General features: G+C 37.3%; 1 protein-coding gene, 1 long non-coding RNA gene and 1 other non-coding gene across 6 annotated transcripts in view; 2 read left to right on the top strand and 1 right to left on the bottom strand.

Moving 5' to 3' along the window:
- Nucleotides 1–22,955, top strand: part of LOC132516831 (uncharacterized) — a 72,433-nt gene that overhangs the window by 546 nt on the left and 48,932 nt on the right. For 2 of the 3 annotated variants that reach the window (XR_009539485.1, XR_009539484.1), the window contains exon 2: nucleotides 3,299–3,367. This is a non-coding gene — a long non-coding RNA (uncharacterized LOC132516831). Of the gene's footprint in view, nucleotides 1–3,298; nucleotides 3,368–21,380; nucleotides 21,871–22,955 lie in introns of those variants that run through there. The other variant, XR_009539483.1, reaches the window with a different exon arrangement.
- LOC132518935 (U1 spliceosomal RNA) lies at nucleotides 8,648–8,811 on the top strand. The gene has a single exon (XR_009540048.1). It is a non-coding gene; the product is annotated as a U1 spliceosomal RNA (small nuclear RNA).
- Nucleotides 18,347–22,955, bottom strand: part of MAP3K1 (mitogen-activated protein kinase kinase kinase 1) — an 81,781-nt gene continuing 77,172 nt past the window's right edge. For both annotated transcript variants that reach the window (XM_060142968.1, XM_060142969.1), the window contains 2 exons: nucleotides 22,241–22,372; nucleotides 18,347–20,946 (listed from right to left, as the gene is read on the bottom strand). In XM_060142968.1, the coding sequence (XP_059998951.1) occupies nucleotides 20,797–20,946; nucleotides 22,241–22,372 (282 nt within the window). In that variant the 3' untranslated portion in view covers nucleotides 18,347–20,796. The remainder of the gene's footprint in view (nucleotides 20,947–22,240; nucleotides 22,373–22,955) is intronic.

Below are 22,955 nucleotides of genomic sequence, written 5' to 3'. Positions count from 1 at the left end.
GCCATTTTCACATCAGGTGTTTATTAAAAAATAAATGTGTTGATGCCGCTTCCTCAGTCTGGAAAGTCAGCTTTCCTGTTCTTTGCCTGTGAGGGTAAATCCTAACCTAAACGTCTAAATTGAACTAGTCAGATCTAGTGAAAATTCAGGCAAATTCAAGTAGCCTTAGGACTAATTTGTTGTATTCCAAAAAAGGAATAAAAAGAAAAAATATCTGTCAAAGTTTCTATTTCACTCTACTATATAGGATAGTTGGCAAACTCTAGAGGCTGTGCTGTCAGGTGTTGTGTTTGGTAAATTGACATCCTCCAGGTTTACCTGATTTGCTAAATGGGAGCAATTCAGTTCCAGGATGTGCAACAAATGGCATTCAAAGAGTAACTTTAAGGTCTCCAAACTTAAAAGGAACTAAAAGGAACTAGTTGACTTCTTACCTATAGTAATATACTTATCTTTAAAAACAAAAAAGTAGTTTTTGTATATATTTCCAGTGCTTTTAAAATTTTTACCATATAGTTTAATCATCTACAATGTACCTCTGGTACAAAGGACCGTTTTGCCCAGACCTTACTTATTTACTTATTTCTTTACGTTTTTGAGGTATAATTGACATATAACATAATATTAGTTTCAAGTGTGCAACATAATGATGCGATATTTGTATATATTGCAAAATGATCACAATAATCTAGTTAACATCTGTCACCATATATAGAAAATTTTCTTCTTGTCATGAGGACTTTTAAGATGTACTCTCTTAGTGACTTTCAAATGTACAATACAATTTTGTTAACTATAGTTACCATGCTGTACATTACATCCCCATGACTTACTATTTTATAAAAGGAAGTTTGTACCTTTTGACCCCCTTCATGCATTTCCTCCACCCCCCAACTCCTGGCAGCCACCAGTCTGTTCTCTGTTTCTATGAACTTGTTTTGTTTTTTTTTTGATTCCACATATAAGTGAGATTATACGCTATTTGTCTGTCTTTGTCTTATTTCACTTAATAATGCCCTCAGGGTCCATCCATGTTGTTGCAAATAGCAAGATAACGTGTTTTTTTATGGCTGAGTAGTATTCATTGTATATATATATACTGCATCTTCTTTATCCATTCATTTATTGATGGGCACTTAGGTTGTTTCCATGTCTTGGCTATTGTAAATAATGCTGCAATGAACGTGAGGGTGCAGATAATCTTTTCAAGACAGTGATTTGGTTTCCTTCAGATACATAACCAGAAGTAGAATTGCTGGATCATATGGTAGTTCTATTTTTAATTTTTTGAGGAACCTTCATACTGTTTTCCATAGTGACTGCACGAATTTACAGTCCCCACAAATGGTGTACAAGGGTTCCCTTTTCTCTACATCCTCACCAACACTTGTTTTTTGTTGTCTTTTTGATAATAGCGATTCTGACAGGTGTGAGGTGATATCTATTGTGGTTTTAATTTGCATTTCCCTGGTGATTAGTGATGTTGAGCATCTTTGCATGTACCTGTTGGCTATTTAGATATCTTCTTTGGAAAACTATCTGTTCAGATCTTGAGGCCATTTTAAAAATCAGGTTGTTTTTCTGCTGTTGATAAGTATGAGTTCTTTATATATTTTGGACGTTAACCCCTTTTCTTCCATTCAGCAGCTTACCTTTTCATTTTGTTGATGGTTTCCTTTGCTGTACAGAAGCTTTTTAGTTTGATGTAGTCCCACTTATTTATTTTTGCTTTTGTTGCGTTTGCTTTTGGTGTCAGATCCAAAAAAATCACTGGCAAGAATGATGTTAAGGAGCTTACTGCCTATATTTTCTTTGAGGAGTTTTATGGTTTCAGGTCTTACATTCAAGTGTTTAACCTATTTTGAGTTAATTTTTGTGTATGGTGTAAGATAGTAGTCCAGTGTCATTCTTTTGCATGTTGGCTGTCCAGTTATCCCAGCAACATTTATTGAAGAGACTGTCCTTTCTCCATTGTATATTCTTCTTTCCTTTCTTGTAAATTAATTGTTGTAAATTTATTTATATGCATGGGTTTATTTCTGGGCTCTCTATTCTGTTTTATTGATCTGTGTGTCTGTTTTTATGACAATACCATTCTGTTTTGATTACTATAGCTTTGTAATATAGTTTGATATCAGGGAGTATTTTGCCTCCTGCTATGCTCTTCTTTCTCAATACTTTTGGCTGTTTGGAATCTTTTGTGGTTCCATACAAATTTTAGAATTGTTTGTTTTATTTCTGTGAAAAATGCCATTGGGATTTTGATAGGGATTGCATTGAATCTTTAGATTGCTTTGGGTCATATGGACATTTTAACAATATTAATTCTTCTAATCAATGATAATTTAATATCTTTCCATCTATGTTATCTTCAGTTTATTTCATTAATGTCTTATAGTTTTCACTGGACAGGTCTTTCACCTCTTTGGTTATATTTATTCCTAGGTATTTTATTCTTTTTGATGCAATTGTAAATGGGGTTGTTTTCTTAATTTTTCTTCCTGCTAGTTCTTTATTAGTGTATCGAAATGCAACAGATTTTTCCATGTTGAAATTGTACCCCACAAGTTTACTGAATTTGTTTAGTAGTTTAACAGTTTTTTAGTGGAGTCTTTAGGGTTTCCTATATATAATATCATGTCATCTGCGAATAGTGACAGTTTTACTTCTTCCTTTCTAATTTGGCCGTCTTTTATTTCTTTTCCTTGCCTAATTGCTCTGGTTTGGACTTCCAATACTATGTTGAGTTTAAATTTATGGTGTTAAAATTACCTGTTGGTTATCTAAGTAATTCATGAAAACAGCATTCTCCTTTTAACAAATAGAAACATGGTAGATAAGGCTAAAAAGTCTCCTATAACCACACCCTGTAACCTGTGCTTCCAACAATCCTGGTCCTTAACACTCTCCTCAGAGGTTATCAGGCTGATGTGTTTTCTGCCAATCTTATTTCTGTGTATGTACCTCTCTGTGTATGTTCCTGTAGAAAATCATAGAATTGTGTGTGAGTGTGTTTTGTATATTCAACTTTTATTTATTAAAGATATATTTTGGAATCTCCCCTTATTATTTTGTATGAATATACTTCATTCTTCTATTTCTGAGGTTTCACCTTTGAGTTTAATATTTACTGTAATTTTCTGGTAGGTATAATTTATAGAGTTTAAAAAGTTCTCTTCTATTTTTGATTTGTCAGGAATTTTTGTCTTAAGTTTTAAATGAATGATGAATATCAAATGCTTTTCTTTGCTATTTATTGAGGTGATCACATGACTTTTCTCTGTTTTCCTATTAATAGAGTGAATTATAATGACACACTATCAAATGTTGCACCATCCTTGGATTCCTGAGATAACCCTACTCAATTGTGAGTAACACTTTGGTCATACCCTATCGGTTTTTATATGCTTTTGTTGTCATACCATGTTTATTTTGAAGTATTTTAAAATTTTCGGTTTCATGGCTTGTTTGTAGTTTTATTTCAAGTTTTGGTATTAGACTTATGCTGACCTCCTAAAATGAGTTAAGAAGTGTTTCCTTCTCTTCTACTTTCTAAAAAAAATTTTTTTAATATAAGATTGCTGTTATTCCTTTATTAAATATTGATAGAATTCTCTGGTGAAACTGTGGGTTTCTAGTTTTCTTTGATAATGAATTCAATTTCTTTTAAAAATGTAGGGTTATTCAGAATTTGTTTCATCTTGTTTCAAGTTTAGTCATGGAATTTTATTCATCTAAGTTGTCAAATTTGGTAGCATAAAATTGTTCATAAATATAATCTTACTGTCCTTTTAATGTCTATATGATCTGTAGTGATAATTCATTCCTGATTTTGGTGATATGTTTTCTTTTTTCTTTTATCATTGTAACTGGAAGTTTGTGGATCTTTTCAAAGAAACAGCTTTTGACTTTATTAATTTTCTCTGTTGTTTGTCTATTTTCTATTTTGGCCATTTCTCTTTGTTATTATTTTATATGTCCTACTTACTTTGGGTTTATTTTGCCCTTTTTCTAGCTTCTTAAAGTAGAACCTTAACATCACTGATATTAATCGAGTTTAATATTTCCTGTAATTCTCTTCTTTTCTAATATATGTATTTAAAGTTAAAAATTTCCTTCCAAGCATTATGTTTGCTGAATCCTGGGAATTTTGATATATTGTATTTTCATTAGCATTCAGTATAAAATATTTTTTAAATTTCCTTGTGATTTATTTTTTGATCTATGAATTATTTAGAAGTGTTTTTTATTTTATTATTTTTTTAATAACTATATTTTATTATTTATTTATTTATTTTTGGCTACGTTGGGTCTTCATTGCTGTGCTCAGGCTTTCTCTAGTTGTGGTGAGTGGGGGCTACTCTTCGTAGTGGTGCGCAGGCTTCTCATTGTGGTGGCTTCTCATGTTGCAGAGCATGGGTTCTAGGTGCACGGTCTTCAATAGTTGTGGCACACGGCCTCAGTAGTTGTGGCTCAGCTCTAGAGCACAGGCTCAGTAGTTGTGGCACACAGGCTTAGTTGCTCTGCAGCATGTGGGATCTTCCTGAACCAGGGCTCGAGCCCATGTCCCCTGCATTGGCAGGCGGATTCTTTTTTTTTTTTAACATCTTTATTGGGGTATAATTACTTTACAATGGTATGTTAGTTTCTGCTGTATAACAAAGTGAATCAGCTATACATATACATACGTCCCCATATCCCCTCCCTCTTCCGTCTCCCTCCCACCCTCCCTGTCGCACCCCTCTAGGTGGACACAAAGCACCGAGCTGATCTCCCTGTGCTATGCGGCTGCTTCCCCCTAGCTATCTATTTTATATTTGGTAGTGTATATATGTCCATGCCACTCTCACTTCATCCCAGGTTACCCTTCCCCCTCCCCGTATCCTCAAGTCCATTCTCTATGTCTCCGTCTTTATTCCTGTTGGCAGGCGGATTCTTAACCACTGCACCACCAGGGAAGTCCCTAGAAGTGTTTTTAATTTCCAACTATTTTGGGTTTTCCTAGATATCTTGTTGTAATTGGTTCTTAATTCTGTTGTGGTCAGAGAACAAGTATGTTTTCAGTTCTTTTAAATTTATTGACTTGTTTTATGTCCCAGGATATGCTCTCTCTTGATGAACATACCAAATGCAGTTGAAAAGAGTGTATATTTTGTAGTTATTTTGCCTTTAATGATTTACATAAAATTTTAAATACAAATAAATGAGAAACAACAGACAGGCAGACAATTTTCTAATATATAATATACAACAAGCAAAAGGTTAGCATTGGTAGGCATAGAGATGTGCTGCTGTCCAAAATTGTCTTCTTTGCTGATTCTTTACCCCTACTTCCTATTGTTTCCAGTCTCTTGAAATACTCTACCCAACTAAAGATATGTGTGCTGTATTTTTTCATTTAAAGGCCATTTATGCTATTAATCACAAAAATGCCATGTAGCATAGATAAACTTTATTATTAATATCCTTAAAATCCACAAATAGTGTCCCTAAATGGATTGTAACTTCCAGAGTTCAAAATGAGATTTCAACAAATAATTTAATGAACACCTATTGCATCCCAGGCTCTAGTGTAGGAGACAGATATTAAACACATAAATAATATCAGATAGCAATTAGTGCCCTGAAGAAAATGAGGTAGGGTACTGAGAAGGGAGTGGGGTGGATAATTTTGTGTGTGTCTTCTGTTTCCTCCTGGGACTTCACCCTCTTAAGGGTCACTTGGGGTGGGAATAGGGGTAGCAGCATTAGATAGGGTGGCGCCATGTGTGACTGAGACCTAAATGACAAGGAGGCACCAAACTTGGGAAGATCTATGGGGAGAGTCTCTGGATAGGAAATGCAAAGGCACTGAGGTGGGGAAGAGCTTGATATATTCAAGCAAGGAAAAGAGGGCCACGTGGCTGGAACATGGTAGTAAAGGAGAGGGGAAAGGTGATGTCAGGGAAGTGGCCAAATCATGGAGGGCCTTGCAGATTTGGGTGAGTATTTAGCATTCTTAGTGTGCGTGGGAAGTCATTGGAGGGTTATGAGCAGAGAAGTAACATGATTTGATTCTTGTTTTTAAAAGATCACTTTGAGTATTTTATGGACAATTAGATGGGCAGTTACCACACAAGGAAGGTTAATTAGGAGGCTAGTACAGTAGTTTAGGTGACAGATAATGATAGCTTGGACTAGAGTGGTAGCTGTGGAGGTGGAGAGAGTGGGTGGATTAGGATTATATTTTGGAGGAGCTGGCCAGACTTGATGATAGATTGGATGTGGGAGGGTGAAGTTTTAAAATACCTGTGAGAAATGACAAGTAACTAGTTGAATATCCATATCTGGAGCTTTGAAATGAAGCCATAGCTGGAGATAAAATTCAGAGTCTTCAGCCAGAGGACATGAAGAAAAAGGAGATGGCAAAAATGTAGATGGATCAGTGCCCATGAGTTTTACAAGATGCAGGCCCATGATGACTTGATTAAAAGCAGTTTTGGTGAAAAGTTTGAGTGTGTTGGGGAGAAAATATGAGGTGAGGAAGGAGAAACAAATGTACACAACTCTTTTAGTAAGTTTTACTGAAAGAGAGGCAGAGAAATAGGGCCAAAGGTGAAGGGAAATTTTGTAAGATGAAAGATCCTATAGCATATTTGTGTGCTGGTGAGAATGATCCAACAGAAAGAAAGAAATTTATATAGATGTATGAGTGATTTCCCGAATAAAGTTTTTGAAAAGGTGGGAGTGGATTTAGAGCATAAGTGGAGAGGTTGTCCTCTGACAGGAGCAGGGATACATCTTCAACTGTAGTAAGAGAGAAGGCGGAGAATGTGCACTCAGTGGATACTAGGGGATTTGGTTGGAGAAAGTTGAGGACTAAATCTGATGGCTTCTAGTTTCTCACTGACCTATGAGGCAAGATCTTCAACTGAGAATAGTTATAGGGGAATATTGGAGGTTTGAGATGAGAAGGTAAGATTTAAAATAGCCCAGAATTGGAAAGCCAGTCTTGTAGGGAAATGCAGGAGGGAACTGCTGAACTACTTTGAGTGAACCCACCAATGTTTATCTGCTCCTGGGCAAGCAAGGAAGGGTCCTCTTCCCACCCTTAGAGGAGGGCGTTAAGGTTTTTTCTCTGTGGAAAGTGATGAAAAGACTGAGTTTATGTTGACAAACGAGCAGATATTCAAACATTTTATGAATTCTTGGCAGTATTTATCTGCTTAATATTCTTTATGGGCAAGATCAGTAAATAACTAAGAGCTTTGACTTTGTTCAAGAAAGAACTGTTTTTCAAACTATAAACTGGAGGACAGGCTTACTTTGCATGAATCATGATTTCACAGTTCTCTGCTGTAAGAGAGTGGATGTTTAAAGTTTGTGGGTATTCTGGAGGCTATTTGAATAGGTACATCATCTAATGTGGGTAACATAACTGGCAAATGTTTATTCATTGATAACTGTGTGCCTAGGTACAGCTTCAAAAGATTATGGTGTAGTTGGAAAAACATATAATTTAGAAAAAATTAAATATTACTATAGAATTTGAATATGAGTTACTGAAGTAAGGAGTGCCTCAAAGAGAAATAGGTAGAAGAGAGGTGGAAAGGAAGGGATAGCATAAATCAGCAGTTCTCAAAGTGTAGCCTAAGGACGCTGGGGGTCCCTACGATCTTTTTAGAGATTGGCAAGGTCAAAGCTATTTTCATAACAGTACTAAAAGGTTATTTGCCTTTATTTCCATTCTCTCACAAGGGTACAGTGGCATTTTCTAGGGGTTACATGATATGTGGTAAGACAGATTGAATGCAGAAGCATATATGAGAATCTGGCTGTCTCTTATTAAGCCAGAAATAAAATAGATTTGCAAAAATATTAAAATGCCATTCTTTTCACTATTTGGGGGGGTTAGCTATTTTTCATAAAGATAAGTTACCTATATTAACATGTAATAGATTTTTAAATTGTTATTTTTAATGAGTTAATAAGTAAATATTTAAAAATTTATCAGTTTTAATATGATACAATAAATATCAATAGATATAACCCACATAAACAAAAGCTCCTTGGGGATTCTCGTAATTTTTAAAGGTATAATGGGGTCTGAAGACAAAAATGTTTGAGAATTGAGTGTTAGAGCCACGTATATACTGTGATGCAAAATTTTGAGAAGGAAAGTTTGTGACAAGGCATTTCATTAACTTTGGATATTGAAGTTAATGTCAATTCTATGAATTACAGTAGTATATTGCCTATTGATAAAATTAGACGCAACGTATTTCAAAGTTATTTTGTGCTTTAGGGTCTAAAATACTGCATGAGGGACTTCCCTGGTGGTGCAGTGGTTAAGAATCTGCCTGCCAAATTCAGGGGACACGGGTTCGAGACCTGGTCTGGGAAGATCCCACGTGCTGCGGAGCAACTAAGGCCGTGCGCCACAACTACTGAGCTTGCGATCTAGAGCCCGCGAGCCACAACTACTGAACCTGCGCGCCTAGAGCCCGTGCTCCGCAACAAGAGAAGCCACCACAATGAGAAGCCCGTGCACTGCAACAAGAGTAGCCCCCACTCGCCGCAACTAGAGAAAGCCCGCGCACAGCAAGGAAGACCCAACGCAGACAAAAATAAATAAATAAATAAATAAATTTATAAAATACTGCATGAAATACTTACCTGGCAGGGGAGATACCATGATCTCAAAGGTGGTTTTCCCAGGGCGAGACTTATCCATTGTACTCTGGATATGTTGACTCCTGCGATTTCCCCAAATATGGAAAACTCGACTGCATAATTTGTGGTAGTGGGGGACTGTGTTCATGCTCTCCGCTGAAAAAAAAAAAAAGTAAAAGTAAAAGAAAATAACATACTGCCTAAAAAGGAGAAGAAAAAAATTGTCTCTGCTAGTCTGAATTAGCAAAACTCACCTCTGCCTCCAGCCACTTTACTGCCATCTAGTGGAAAATGATTATAATAAACATACAAATATTTAGGAATGATGCCCCAGAGAGCTGTGTATTAGTACACAGTTCGTTATGGCAGTTTTGAATATATCAACTGGAAGATTCTATGGCATTGGCTCTCAGCTGCTTCTCAGACCACAGTATGAGACCAAAACGTTTGAGAACCATTGGCATGAGCAAAACTGCAGAGGTGGGAATGAATACTGTGGGTTCAGAGAACAAGAGTGTAACAATCTGAGTAGAGCAAAAATTTGCATTAGGAATAGTAGGAAATAAAATTTTTAGGCAGAGTAAGATCAGACCATTAGGAAATCTTGAGGTAAGCGGTAGGTAGTCATTGAAGGTTCTTAAGCAGAGCACTAGCATGTAGGGATAGTTTGGGAAGCTCAAGACGAACAGTGGTTGGCAAGATGGATGGGTGAATGGCTGGATGGGTGGGTGGGTGGCAATTCAAGAGCAAGGTGGTCTTGAGAACAGGAAACCAGGAAAAAGGCATCAGGTGTCTTTTTAGAGCCTCTCCTTGGTTGTAACTGTTACTCTTGTCTGAAGGGGATAGGAGAATAAGAATGTCCTGTTCTTATTCTTAAACTGAGTCTAAGTTTTTGATTGGAACAATGGAGTTATCAGTGAATTGCCTTAGTTTTTTCAGTTTTCTAAGAGGAACACTGAGCTAACTGCTTATTCCTGAGAAAAAGGTGATGTAAACTCTGATTTTCAGATATTTGGCAAAGTCAGTACACTGTTAAGATCATCCTTTAATTAAAGAAAACTTTTACTCTGCTGCCCTCTTCTGGATGTTGTGTAATTCCGTAAATAATTCTTTCACTGGTGGTCAATTAGTGTAGGCTGAATTGCCACTGAAACACAGGAGCCCAGCTGTAGGGAAAAAAAAAAGAAAAAAAAAGGAAATCAAAGTAAAATACAAAAAAATAAATGACAACAAACCAAAGAATATACAAACATAAATATTTTCCCAATTTTTTATTTTGAAAATTTCTAACCTACAGAAAAGTTCAGTGAACAGCCATATATCTTTTATGTAGGTTCACCAGTTGTTAACATTTTGTAACAATTCCTCTCTTTCTCTCTCTCTCTCTCCACACACACATATATAAGAATGACATTTTCTACATAATCACATTACCATTGTATCTTTAAAAGTGAACAGTAATTCAATATCATGAATATAGCCCATGTTTAAATTTCTCTAATTTCAAAAATACCTTTTATAACTGTTCTTTTATTATTTGTTTTTTAAACTGGGTCAAAGTTAATCTAGTCTAATTTAATCTACCTCTGCTTTTATTTGTTTTTCATGACCTAAAACTTTTATGAATACTGAAATTGAATCAGTAATTTAAAAACTCCCAATAAACAAAAGACCAAATGGCTTCACAAGTGAATTCTACCAAAAGTTTAGAGAAGAGTTAACACCTATCCTTCTAACACTATTCTAAAAAATTGCAGAGGAAGGAACACTTTTGAACTCATTCTATGAGGATACCATCTCCCTGATACCAAAGCCAGACAAAGATACCACAAAAAAGAAAATTACAGGCCAATATTACTGATGAACATAGATGCAAATATCCTCACAATATCACTAGCAAACCAAATTCAACAATACATTAAAAGGATCATACACCATGATCAAGTGGGATTTATCCCAGGAATGCAAGGATTTTTCAGTATCCATAGATCAGTCAATGTGATACACCACATTAACAAATTGAAGAATAAAAGCCATATGATCATCTCATATGGAGATGATCATAGATGCAGAAAAAGCTTTGGATAAAATTCCACATCCATTTATGGTAAAAACTCTCCAGAAAGTGGGCATACAGGGAACATACCTCGACATGATAAAGGCCATATATGACACACCCAGAGCTAACATCGTAGTCAATGGTGAAAATCTGAAAGCATTTCCTCTAAGATCAGAACAAACAAGAATGCCCACTCTCGCCACTTTTGTACTAGCCACAGCAATCAGAGAATAAAAAGAAATAAAAGGAACCCAAATTGGAGAAGAAGAAGTAAAACTGTCACTGTTTGCAGATGACATGATACTATACATAGAAAATCCTAAAGACGCTACCAGGAAACTACTAGAACTCGTATCAATGAAATCGGTAAAGTTGAAGGAAATTAATATACAGAAATCTGTTAGTTTCTACACACTAACAACAAAATATGAGAGAGAGAAATTAAAGAAACAATCCCATTTACCACTGCATCAAAAAGAATAAAATACCTAGAAATAAACCTACCTACAAGAGTCATACTTGGAAAACTATAAGACACTGATGAGGGACTTCCCTGGTGGTCCAGTGGTTAAGACTCTGTGCTCCCAATGCAGGGGGCCTGGGTTCGATCCCTGGTCAGGGAACTAGATCCCACCTGCATGCCGTAACTAAGAGCCTACATGCACAACTAAAGAGTCCACATGCTGCAACAAAAATCCCACATGCTGCAACTAAGACCTGGTGCAGCCAAAAAAAAAGAAAGACACTGATGAAAGAAATTGAAGATGACACAAACAGATGGGAAGATATAGCATGTTCTTGGACTGGAAGATTCAACATTGTGAAAATGACTATACTACCCAAAGCAATCTACAGATTCATTGCAATCCCTATCAAAATACTAATGGCATTTTTCACAGAACTAGAGCAAATAATTTTAAAATTTGTATGGAAACACAAAAGACCCCCAATAGCCAAAACAAGCTTGAGAAAGAAGAATGGAGCTGGAGGAACCACACTCCCTGACTTCAGACTATACTGTAAATTACTACAAAGCTATAGTAATCAAAACAGTATGGTACACAGGGAGATCAGCTTGGTGCTTTGTGACCACCAAGAGGGGTGGGATAGGGAGGGTGGGAGGGAGACACAAGAGGGAGGAGATATGGGGATGTATGTATATGTATAGCTGATTCACTTTGTTATACAACAGAAACTAACACAGCATTGTAAAGCAATTATACTCTAATAAAGATGTTAAAAAAAAAAAACCAGTATGGTATTGGCACAGAAACAGACACATAGATCAGTGGAACAGGATAGAGAATGCCCAGAAATAAACCACGCACTTATGGTCAATTAATCTATGACAAAAGAGGCAAGAATATACAATGAAGAAAGGACAGTCTCTTCAATAATTTGTGCTGGGAAAACTGGACAGCTACATGTAAAAGAATGAAATTAGAACATTCACTAACACTGTATACAAAAATTAACTCAAAATGGATTAAAGACGTAAATGTAAGACCAGATACTATAAAGCTCCTAGAGGAAAACATAGGCAGAACACGCTTTGACATAAATTGCAGCGATATTTTTTTTTTGATCTGTCTCCTAGATTAATGGAAACAAAAGCAAAAATAAGTGGGACCTAATTAAACTTAAAAGCTTTTGCATAGCAAAGGAAACCATACACAAAACAGAAAGACAACCTACAGAATGGGAGAAAATATTTGCAAATGAAGAGATCAAAAAGGGATTAATTTCTAAAATATATAAACAACTCATACAGCTTAATATCAAAAACAAAAAAACCAACCCAATCAAAAAAATGGGCAGAAGACCTAAATAGGCATTTCTCCAAAGAAGACATACAGATGGCCAACAGGCACGTGTAAAGATGCTCAGTATCACTAATTATTAGAGAAATGCAAATCAAAACTACAGTGAGGTATCACCTCACACCAGTCAGAATGGCCATCATCAAAAAGTCTACAAACAACAAATGCTGGAGAGGGTGTGGAGAAAAGGGAGCCCTCTCGTACTGTTGGTGGGAATGTAAATTGATACAGCCACGGTGGAGAACAGGCACTTTTCAAACTGCTGCTTTTCACTGGTCCCCAGGGCAAGTGAGTCTGCACGTGAGCCCTTTAAGAGAAATGTCTCAGTTCTGTACAGCCCTTTGGGTCCCCTGGACGTGAGCCCTGTTGGTTTCCCAAGCCAGACCTTTTGGGGGCTCATCTCTCCACTGCAGGTCCCAAGGGTCGGGGCACCCGATGTGTGGCACAAACCCCTCACTCCTCAGGGAGAAGCTCTGCATTTTTGACATCCCTCCTGACTGTGGGTCACTGCACTGAGGGTGGGGTTTTAGTGAGATCACTTCTCTGCCTCTGCCTCAATGTGGCCCTTTTATCATTTGTCGTGAAGGAGCTGGTCAGCTAGTTTTCAGGTCTTTTCCAGAGGGAAATATTCCATATGTAGTTGTAGATTTGGTGTACCTGTGGGAGGAGGTGAGTTCAGGATCTTCCTACACGGCCATCCTGGACCACCTGTGGCCTGTAGTTTTCTTTTTTGTAGTGTCCGATTCTGTCTTTGATATCAGGGTAACGCTGGGCTCATAAAATGAGCTTGGGAGTGTTCCCTCCTCTTCAGTTTTTTTGAAGAGTTTGAAAAGGATTGGCGTTAATTCTTTAAATGTTTGATGGAACTCACCAGCAAAACCATCTGGTCCTGGGCTTTTCTTTTTCTTTCTTTTTTTTTTTTTTTTAAGAAGATGTTGGGAGTAGGAGTTTAGTAATTTATTTATTTATTTTTGCTGTGTTGGGTCTTCGTTTCTGTGCGAGGGCTTTCTTTAGTTGTGGCAAGTGGGGGCCACTCTTCATGGCAGTGCGCGGGCCTCTGACTGTCGCGGCCTCTCTTGTTGTGGAGCACAGGCTCCAGACGCGCAGGCTCAGTAGTTGTGGCTCACGGGCCTAGTTGCTCCGCAGCATGTGGGATCCTCCCAGACCAGGGCTCGAACCCGTGTCCCCTGCATTAGCAGGCAGATTCTCAATCACTGTGCCACCAGGGAAGCCCCCCCTGGGCTTTTCTTTGTTGAGAGGTTTTTGTTTACTGATTCAGTTTCCTTACTTGTTACTGGTCTGTTCAGATTTTCTCTTTCTTCATGATTCAGTGTTGTTAGGGACATTGTATTCTGCCCTGATGCTGACATCACTCTCCCCTCACACTTCCTTTTTTTTTTTTTTTTTGCGGTACTGGGCCTCTCACTGTTGTGGCCTCTCCTGTTGCAGAGCACAGGCTCCAGATGTGCAGGCTCAGTGGCCATGGCTCACGGGCCCAGCCGCTCCGCGGCATGTGGGGTCTTCCCAGACCGGGGCACGAACCTGTGTCCCCTGCATCGGCAGGCGGACTCTCAACCGCTGCGCCACCAGGGAAGCCCTCCCCTCACACTTTCTTATCTAGATAATGCAGTTGCCTTCGGACTTTCTTTCTGCCTCTGGTACCACCCCTTTGATTCCTTCTTCAAGATACTGCTGGAGTGATCTTTATAAAATGCAAATATAGTTGTGCTACTCCCTGCCAAAGATTTTTCAATATTTCCCCATACCTCATTATTCCTCCTCCTTTTCTTTCTTTCCCTTTCATCCTAGTTACAACCCTCATCCTCTGAGTATGTCTACATAGATGTTGTGAGATCTCATTAAGCAAATTGACTTTAAGGGAAAATAGCACTTAGTTATCTCAAAAATAAACTCCAATACGAATTTCAGCGTTGTGGGAAAGGAACTTTGGGGCATGAAGACTTTGCCTCTTATGTCATCAGCTTAGCCTAGTTTTATCTCTACAGGTTTGGCAAAGTTCTGAACTGAGGGCCATGGGGCATGGGCCACAGTAATACCAGGTTGATCTCAAGTGATGAGACCGGCTTCAGTTGTGGATGAAGTTCTTTAGTCACAGATCATGCAGAGTACCTACTGTAAAATGAAACTCACAGACTAGCTATACCACTGTGATGGCATATTTGTTTGTTTTTCTAAGATTTTACTTATTTGTTTTTGGCTGTGTTGGGTCTTAGTTGCAGCATGCGGGATCTTCATTGAGGCATGCTGGATCTTTTATTGTAGCGTGCGGGCTCTTCCTTGTGGCATGCGGGCTTCTCTCTAGTTGTGGTGTGTGGGTTTTCTCTTTTCTAGCTGTTGCGTGCAGTTTCCAGAGCACGTGGGCTCTGTAGTTTGCGGCATGCAGGCTCTCTAGTTGAGGCGTGTGGGCTCAGTAGTTGTGGTCCACAGGCTTAGTTGCCCCGCGGCATGTGGGATCTTAGTTCCCAGACCAGGGATCAAACCCATGTCCCCTGCATTGTAAGGCGGATTCTTTACCAGTGGACCACCGGGAAGTCCTGCATATTTGAATGCTATATACATAGTTTGCTACATGATAATTAGGCTTTAGCGGTAAGCATTTCACATTAGTGCATAAAACTAGACATTAATTTTCTCTTCATAGGTTAGTTCTCTAGCATCTATAATCAGCGTCTCCATTTCCCCCTTATCTCATATATCTCAGAAGACAAAAGTCCTGGATCCAGTTTCCTAAAGCTGAGATTTCACTCTGATTTTCTACTTCATTTTTTGTTTTATAAGCCTGGACCCAGGTCAGAGGTCAAAAAGCAGCTAGTCACAGGCCAGATCAAGCATATGAGTTTTGTTTAGCCTACTGTTCCTTATAAAATTTAAAATTAGTTTCCAATGTGTAAACAACAAGAAATTGCATGTAAAATCCAGATCTCTCCAGCTTCTTTTGAAAATTCAGAGGCTTTGGAAACACTGGGCTTTTTTTTTTCATTCCAACATGGTAACCATGGACCCCACTTGGACATGAATTTGGCATGAACTCTCAGGTCAGCCAAAAGCTCTGCTAAGGACACTTCTAGGTCCACAGGCATTTGAGTCTGTGACTTTTGGGTCACTCATTCATTCATAAAATACATATTGTGCATCCACTGTGCCTGGTACTGTTCTTAGCCATTTACATAGGTTCTCTTACTTCTTACAAAGCTGTTGTGGGGTTACACGGCTAGCAAGTGGCAGAGCCAGACTTGACCCAGGTGATGTCTCAGGCTCTGTGGTCACGAAGTCCATCATCATCACCTACTTTAAAAGACCCATCCTTTCCTACCTTACATCTCAATTCAACATGCGATTTTTGCTTATAGCAGAAATTTTTAAAATGACAAACCTAAAAATTGTCATGACATGGAAATATGGCAGTTTGCATACGTTTGTCACTGTGTTCTCCAGTGACTGCAGTATTTCATGCATTTTATTTTATAACAAGTGAATTACTGTATCAGTTCACAAATGCATTCATTGGCATTTCCATGTGGGCATGATACCCCAACATTTTTCTAGATTCCATCTAACCTGCAGATTTGGTCATTTTGTAAAACTGTTAATATCATTGAAGTAAAATCAAGGAAGAGAATTAATTTATTAATTCCTCTGAAACAGAAAGCTTTTCTCAAAGTTAATATTTTCCTGAAATGACTGAAGTGTGCCCTTTAGGGAAAATATCCAGAGCCTATTTAAAAGGTGTACATTTTAAATCACATTATACAGAAAGTTTAAAACAAATGTAGAGACACAAGATAGCTTCTGAACTCACAGTTTTCAGTGACATTACCCATCTTGCAGGGTGATCATGTGAGAAACAACTACTGAGCAGAAATACAAAGGATGAAACTAGAAAACAGTAACACACAACCACAAGGTACAATCTAAGACTAAAACTCTGGGGTAGGCCAAGTGAGTTCCTTGGTACAGCCTGAATTGCAGAATGATTGAAATTGCCTTATTTCCTCATTTGTGAAATGGAGTATAATCACTGTGTTGTAAAGTATGCCTGACAAATAGTAGCTGTTGAATAAATCTTTATTCCTATTGCCAACAGTTTAACATAAGAGGATGGTTTTTATGCTTTTTTTATGTCTGATATAAAAAAGAGTTGTATGAACAGGATCAATTAAGTTTAATCTGTGCTGTCTGGAAACAGTAGTAGTAGTTATGTGCAAGTATATAACATGTCAAACCACATAAGATTTTTTAAAAAAACGTATAATTTTCAGTTAATTTTTTTTTTTAAAGAACAATTTTAAATAAAGCTTTCCTTTATTTTGTCAAAAAGCCCTTCAGTGTTGATAGTGGGGTAGGCTGTGCAGTATGTGAGGCCAGGAGTTACGGGGGAAATCCCTGAATCTTCTGCTCCATTTTGTTGTGAACCTAAAACTGCCCTAAAAAATAAAGTATACATACGTGTATGTCTGGCTTTAGGTAAGCTGGAACAAGGGCAGTCCAGCAGGGGTTGGGGCCCATGCAGAGAAGGCAGCCGACTGAGGTGGCAGCCTAACGGGGATCAGGAGATGGGTTACATGGGTGGGTGGAGAGCTTGAGCAAGTCAGTCAACTTATTGAGGCAAATGGGAGCCAGGTTTCTTACTGTCCAGAAAAGGAGTTACAAATATGGAAAGAGGGAAAGCTTGAATGAACCTGGATGGTGGTATATTGAAATGGAAAGGTTAGTGTGAACTCATGGTTTATGTGTGTGTATGGGTAGGTATATATATATATGTATTTTGCATACGTATGCAAAAAAACATATATTCTAGCTTTGTCTACCAAGAGGGCCTGGGAGCAGTGATACCCAGGAGTAATGAGTGTATCTAGCACCCAGTTTTTAAATACCAGTCAGGGCTCTTTGGAAAAATGGCTGATCCCAGGGATGAACCAAACTCACGATATGGGTCTGAAAGTATAGAAGTGTTCAAAGAATAATGGTGGCTTGTCAGTCCATAGAGAAGCTAGCTCTGAGAGGCTCCCAATGGCTAAATGTGACAATTTGAGGAAATATGTGATGACAGTAATGGATTTTATCTCACTGAATAGGAATCCACAAACCCATTTTGATACATATGAATAACAAAGAAGAGAAAGGTCTTCCTTATAGAAAAATGCCCATTAACAGAATACAGAAGGAGTGCAGGAACCAGAAAACCAGTGTCTGGCAACCATCAGGGTAATAATTCAGGCAAGGAAGTTAAGAGCAGAGAGCTAAAGTTGGATGAATAACAAGCTATTTATGTAGCCTCAAAGTGTCACCTCCACAAAATATTTAATATAAAGGTAGATATTAATTATAAAGGGAAAGAGTAACTTTACAGTGGCAAAGCCTTCTCAGATGATCACAGTTTGTATCACCAGCAATGGGACAAACTGACCTTGTATACCTCCGGATAGGAGACACTGAAAAGAACACTGCCTGCACCATCATCTCTGAGATATTCCTGTCACAAATGCATACTCTGAATTGAATCATGAGGAATCACCAAATGCAAATTGAGGGACTTCTATAAAACAGTAAATTAAGGTCGTCAGGGTCAAGGAAGGCATAAGGAATGGTTCTGGATTGAATGGGACTCAAGAAACATAGCCAAGAGCAAAGCTGATCTTGGTTTGGATCCTTTTGCTATAAAGGATATAACTGGGCTGCTGGCAAAATCTGAATGGGGCTTTTGGGTGAATGGTATATATGGGAGCACTTTGTGGTGTTCTTAGGACTTTTTTGTCAGTATGAAATTATTTCAAAATAAATAAAAATAACAACCTTTGTTCAAAAACTTTTATTTACTATAAAGACAAAACACCAAAATAGGTACAAATACTATAAAAGTGGTTCAATGGGGTAAAAATTTTAATTAAAATATCTTGATATATTTAAAATAACAAAGGATACATTTAAGCCAAATTATCTTAACCCAGAGATTTTTTTTGTAACATTTGCTTACACAGTAAGGTGCTAATAGAAGTTAGCCCTTAAGCCCTGGAAGTCTTAGGAATCATAGTCATACAGCAAATATAATTTCATTGTGAAAGTGAACTTTGGTAGAAGAAAAATCTATAGGACACCTGAGGTAGTAGAAACTGGAATAAACAGCAGTAGACGTTATTTACAACTTGAGTACCAAATAACATTAAGAACACAAAAATAATTACACATTACAATTTTCAGTCCAGCTTTGATCCAAAGAAAATAAGAATATTACATCACATTTGCATTGAAAACAAAACAAAAAACAAAACACCACAATTACCAGCAAGCTGAGGGAACTGCAAACAAACTCAAACAATGGATTTCTGACATCTAGAGGCAGTCTGAGTTTGAAATGTGGTGGGCATGGTGATCTACAAAGTAATACTGATTAGCTGAGGTTCCTCAGTTTATACAGTTTACATCTCTGTCAGACACAGTATTAATCTGACCAATGATCTTCCAGTACATAAAATGGCAAGAGTGCATCCTTTAAAGCTTGCACATGAGAGACTTGGAAACAATCTTATTAGAACTGTGAAAATTCTAAGTAGTCAAAAAAAAAAAAGAAAGAAAATACAACACATTTAGAGCTACCAAACTTCACATTTCTGTACTATGTTTAACTCTTCAAATATTGCCAATCTTCCAACCAAAGGAATGTAAAATTTCACTAAGAAACACATTCATATAAAAAAACTGCCTTTTAAAAATTATATGCAATATATCCCTGTAAACTTATCTTGTAACTTATTTTACTTCCAATTTGTGTTGTACATTTAAAATGTACTCTATATAGCTTATTTAGCTTATCCTGAGTCTTTGAGAATAACCAATTTTATTTAACTCTGCAACAATTCAACTGGCTTCTGAAGAGTTAAAACTTAACATCTCAAAAAGCTGTATTAAATACTTAATCAGTACTTAATTTAAAAGACTCACAGAAAAAAGGTAAAAGAGCTGCCATTTTCCTTCAGGATTCCATGCATCTGAATTCAGTTTAGACAAAAACCATTAGATAACTGTGCAAAATCCAAGGAATTAGTGTGTAAATGAAATTGTTTCACTTATCTTTCTGAACACATTTTCCAAGTTCAAAGCAAATTTATTGTTTAGAAACACTCATTCGTAGTTGAGTAAGTTAATTTTTCTTTATCTATCTATCAGCCAGGCCTACTATAAAGAGATAATGCATGGTAGAAGGAAAACAGCAGTTAACGTTGTTATCAGTGGTGATGATGCATGATGGATAATTACATACAGAGTAAGACTTAAATGGTGTGAAGTTTCCTACAAAAGAAACCGATACATTAAAAAAATTCAAATACATTTCAAGGTCATCTTGATCTTGGTTGTGAGCTGCATCACAGAGAACAGTTGATTTTCACTTAATTTATATTTAACCTGCATAAGAAGAGCAGTGACTGACTCAATGAAGGTAGTATTTTATCATATTCCAATTTTAAAAACAAATAAAATTGCATCTATATTTTAAAAAACTCTTGCAATAGCAAGATATTTAATAAACTCTGGTTCACATCTAGTTCTTTTTTTTTTTTGTGGTTTGAAAAGATCACCTTTCCCTGAATATTAAACATAAATGAAGGTGAAATGAAAATATAGAACCATAATTTCCAAAAACGAAATGAATGGGCCAACAGTAAAATGCACAATGAACCACAATTGCCCAGGCATTTAAAAAGATAAAGGTCAATTGTGGGTCATAAAGAAGTTACCAACTTTTAAAAATATATTTACTGCTACTTATAGCATATTCTGACCTAAAAGAGGCAGATACTGATTTTTATAGCCAGTGACCAAAAAAAAAAAAAACAAAAAAACGAACTGCAGAACCCCCTGCTTGTGATCACAATATGAAATGGAAGAATAACTGAAACATTAAGACAGATCCTGAGCCCCTCAGCTGCTAATATTGCTGAAAAAGTGCTCCAAAAAATTATGCTTCTGTTAATTAATCATGCAAACTTCATTGCTTTCCTGTTTACCTAGGGCCAGTTCTTTGAAAGGCACAGTTTACAGTTTCTGCACAAATTGTGGACTTTTGCATACTAAGCTTAGGTACAAATCATGATTTGTCAATCACATACTTAGGTAAGGGTTCCCCACTGATCTTGTTCATAGCTGTTCAGTGGCATGAAGGCCAGCAGATTATCAATGTGGTTCCCCACAAAAGTTTTTTCTCTTGTTGAGCATCCTGTCTCCATTACAGTTTATTTGTATAATTGGCTACCATGTAGTACGGAAGACTGGATGCTTCAGTAGCTCTCTTGATGGAGGTCTGTCCTGAGGTTGAAGTTCTAAACAGCGAAGAGCCACATCTCGTAAACCAGGAGACAAATGTGAAGGGATTGATGGAGCAGTAGTTGCACTGGCAATCTGTAAGAGAAAACACTAGGGTTAAAGTTCTCCACAACTGGAGCTTCTGATACAGAAGTACACGTGCATATATTTCATAACCTCTATATATGCATCCTATACATAGAAGAATTAAAAGTGGGTGGACTTTTTGCTAACAAGGTGTCTATGGAAAAACTCATGAATTTGACCAAATACATGCTGATCAGATGGAGCTACAGTTCTCTTTATTGTCTCAAATGAACAAGGCGAAGTGCATCACAATGAGGCAGGTGAAATAGTCACTCAAATCAATTCTGCTTTCCTCATACTCTCCAAAATGGTTTGTCCTCTTTCCTTCATTGCACATTTTCTGTTTTTTTCAGCACAGAGAGCTATTCAGAGTAAGTAAGACTAAACCTGGTCAGTCAATTTAGTATATCAGAAACACAACTGCACTGATTTTTTATTTTCAGGTGACTGAGGAAGCTATATAAGCATGGGGAGACCTGGAGGAGATTACGGCAGGGGAGAGGCGCTGGGGCTCAGCTCGGAGGACTAATACTACCCACTCTGCACAGACTGTGTGTTTTAAGTGCTTTACTCTCAGGCCCAGAGGTAGTTCTGTTTATCCTCATAATATGATGTAATATAAATAATTCATCAAGGAGGTGCTATTATTACACCCATTTTATAAACAAGAAAACGGACAGTAGACAGAATAAGTCACATGGCTGTTAAAGGATGGAACCAGGGTTTGGGCCCAGGTCTGTATAACTACAAAGCCCAAGCTTTTAAATGAGCACATGTGCAACTCAAATGCTAAAAATCTCAAACATTACATTATTCTCTGGTGGAAGTGGAGAGAATGGATTTGGAAGTTGTCAGAAAGGTAGAACAGCCTTGGCCTCTGACTTAGGTGTGAATTTTTTAAATACAGGAAATAACAGATTAAAAAATTTGTGACAGTACAATACATAAAGAGCTTCAAGTATTTTAATTTAAAAGTTTGGTGTGCGTGTGTGTGTGTGTGTGTGTGTGTGTGTGTGTGTGTGTGTGTATATATATGTACATATTTCACCCAGGAGCAATGATTCAGTATTTGCTAATTCAGTGTTCTCAGTGACTTGATAGAGCATGATTACCGTGAATAATGAGAACTGACTGTTCATGCTGCCAACAATCACCACACCATATCCATTCCTGGAGATATATACACATACATTTATTTCAAAGAAGATATGCCTTCACATTAGATTGATAGGGAAGGAGAACCCATGAAAATTTGCCTTCTGCCAATTTTAGCAGAAAAAAGTAATTTTTATCTCATGATTACCTTAAATATCAAAGCAAGATGATTGGAGTGTTTTTCTGCATTCCAAGGTGGTTTAGCACAAGCCATTTCTATAATAGCACAGCCAACACTCCATACATCACAGCTCCTACCATACTGCTGACCTCTTAGGACCTAAAATAAAGCAGAGTTAATTTGGAAATATGACTCATTAGAAAAAGAGAAAGCCATTCTGTAGTTATGGATTCTGGTTTTTTTACTTCAGAGCAAAACAATGTACAAAGAACAATTCCACAGACTACCTGATGTCTCATTTATTTCATTAACACGCTCAATCTCCTATGTGGGACAAAAATATTTTGGAGAATTGTGAGGTTCTGAAGGAGAGGCATATCATAGAATTTCAAAGCTGCCTCAGTACGCGTAGTAAACTACAGAGCAAGAGGACAACCAATTATCACTACATATGAACGTGAAGAGTTCTGAACATAACAGAAGAGGCCGAGTTCAGAATAGCAATTATGCACCTTGGGTTTACTAGAAAACAACTACTATAAATTACCGAATAATTCTTTGTTAGAAACAGGTTTTAATAGATTTGCTTAAAGGCTATGGAAAGGCAGGGATGAAGGGTCTGAAATCAAGGATATCATTAAGACCTTAGTTTTAGGGCCGTGGACTTCTAATTAGTAGTCACACAGTGGATAACACTGCAAAATTATTTGGTGTAATGCTGTCACACAGAACTCCAAAATAT

The sequence above is a fragment of the Lagenorhynchus albirostris genome, chromosome 3 (genome assembly GCF_949774975.1).
Source record: "Lagenorhynchus albirostris chromosome 3, mLagAlb1.1, whole genome shotgun sequence".
In the NCBI taxonomy this organism is placed as follows: Eukaryota; Metazoa; Chordata; class Mammalia; order Artiodactyla; family Delphinidae; genus Lagenorhynchus; species Lagenorhynchus albirostris.
The sequence above is the reverse complement of the archived record's forward strand: the minus strand, read 5'-3'. Positions and strand labels throughout refer to the sequence as shown.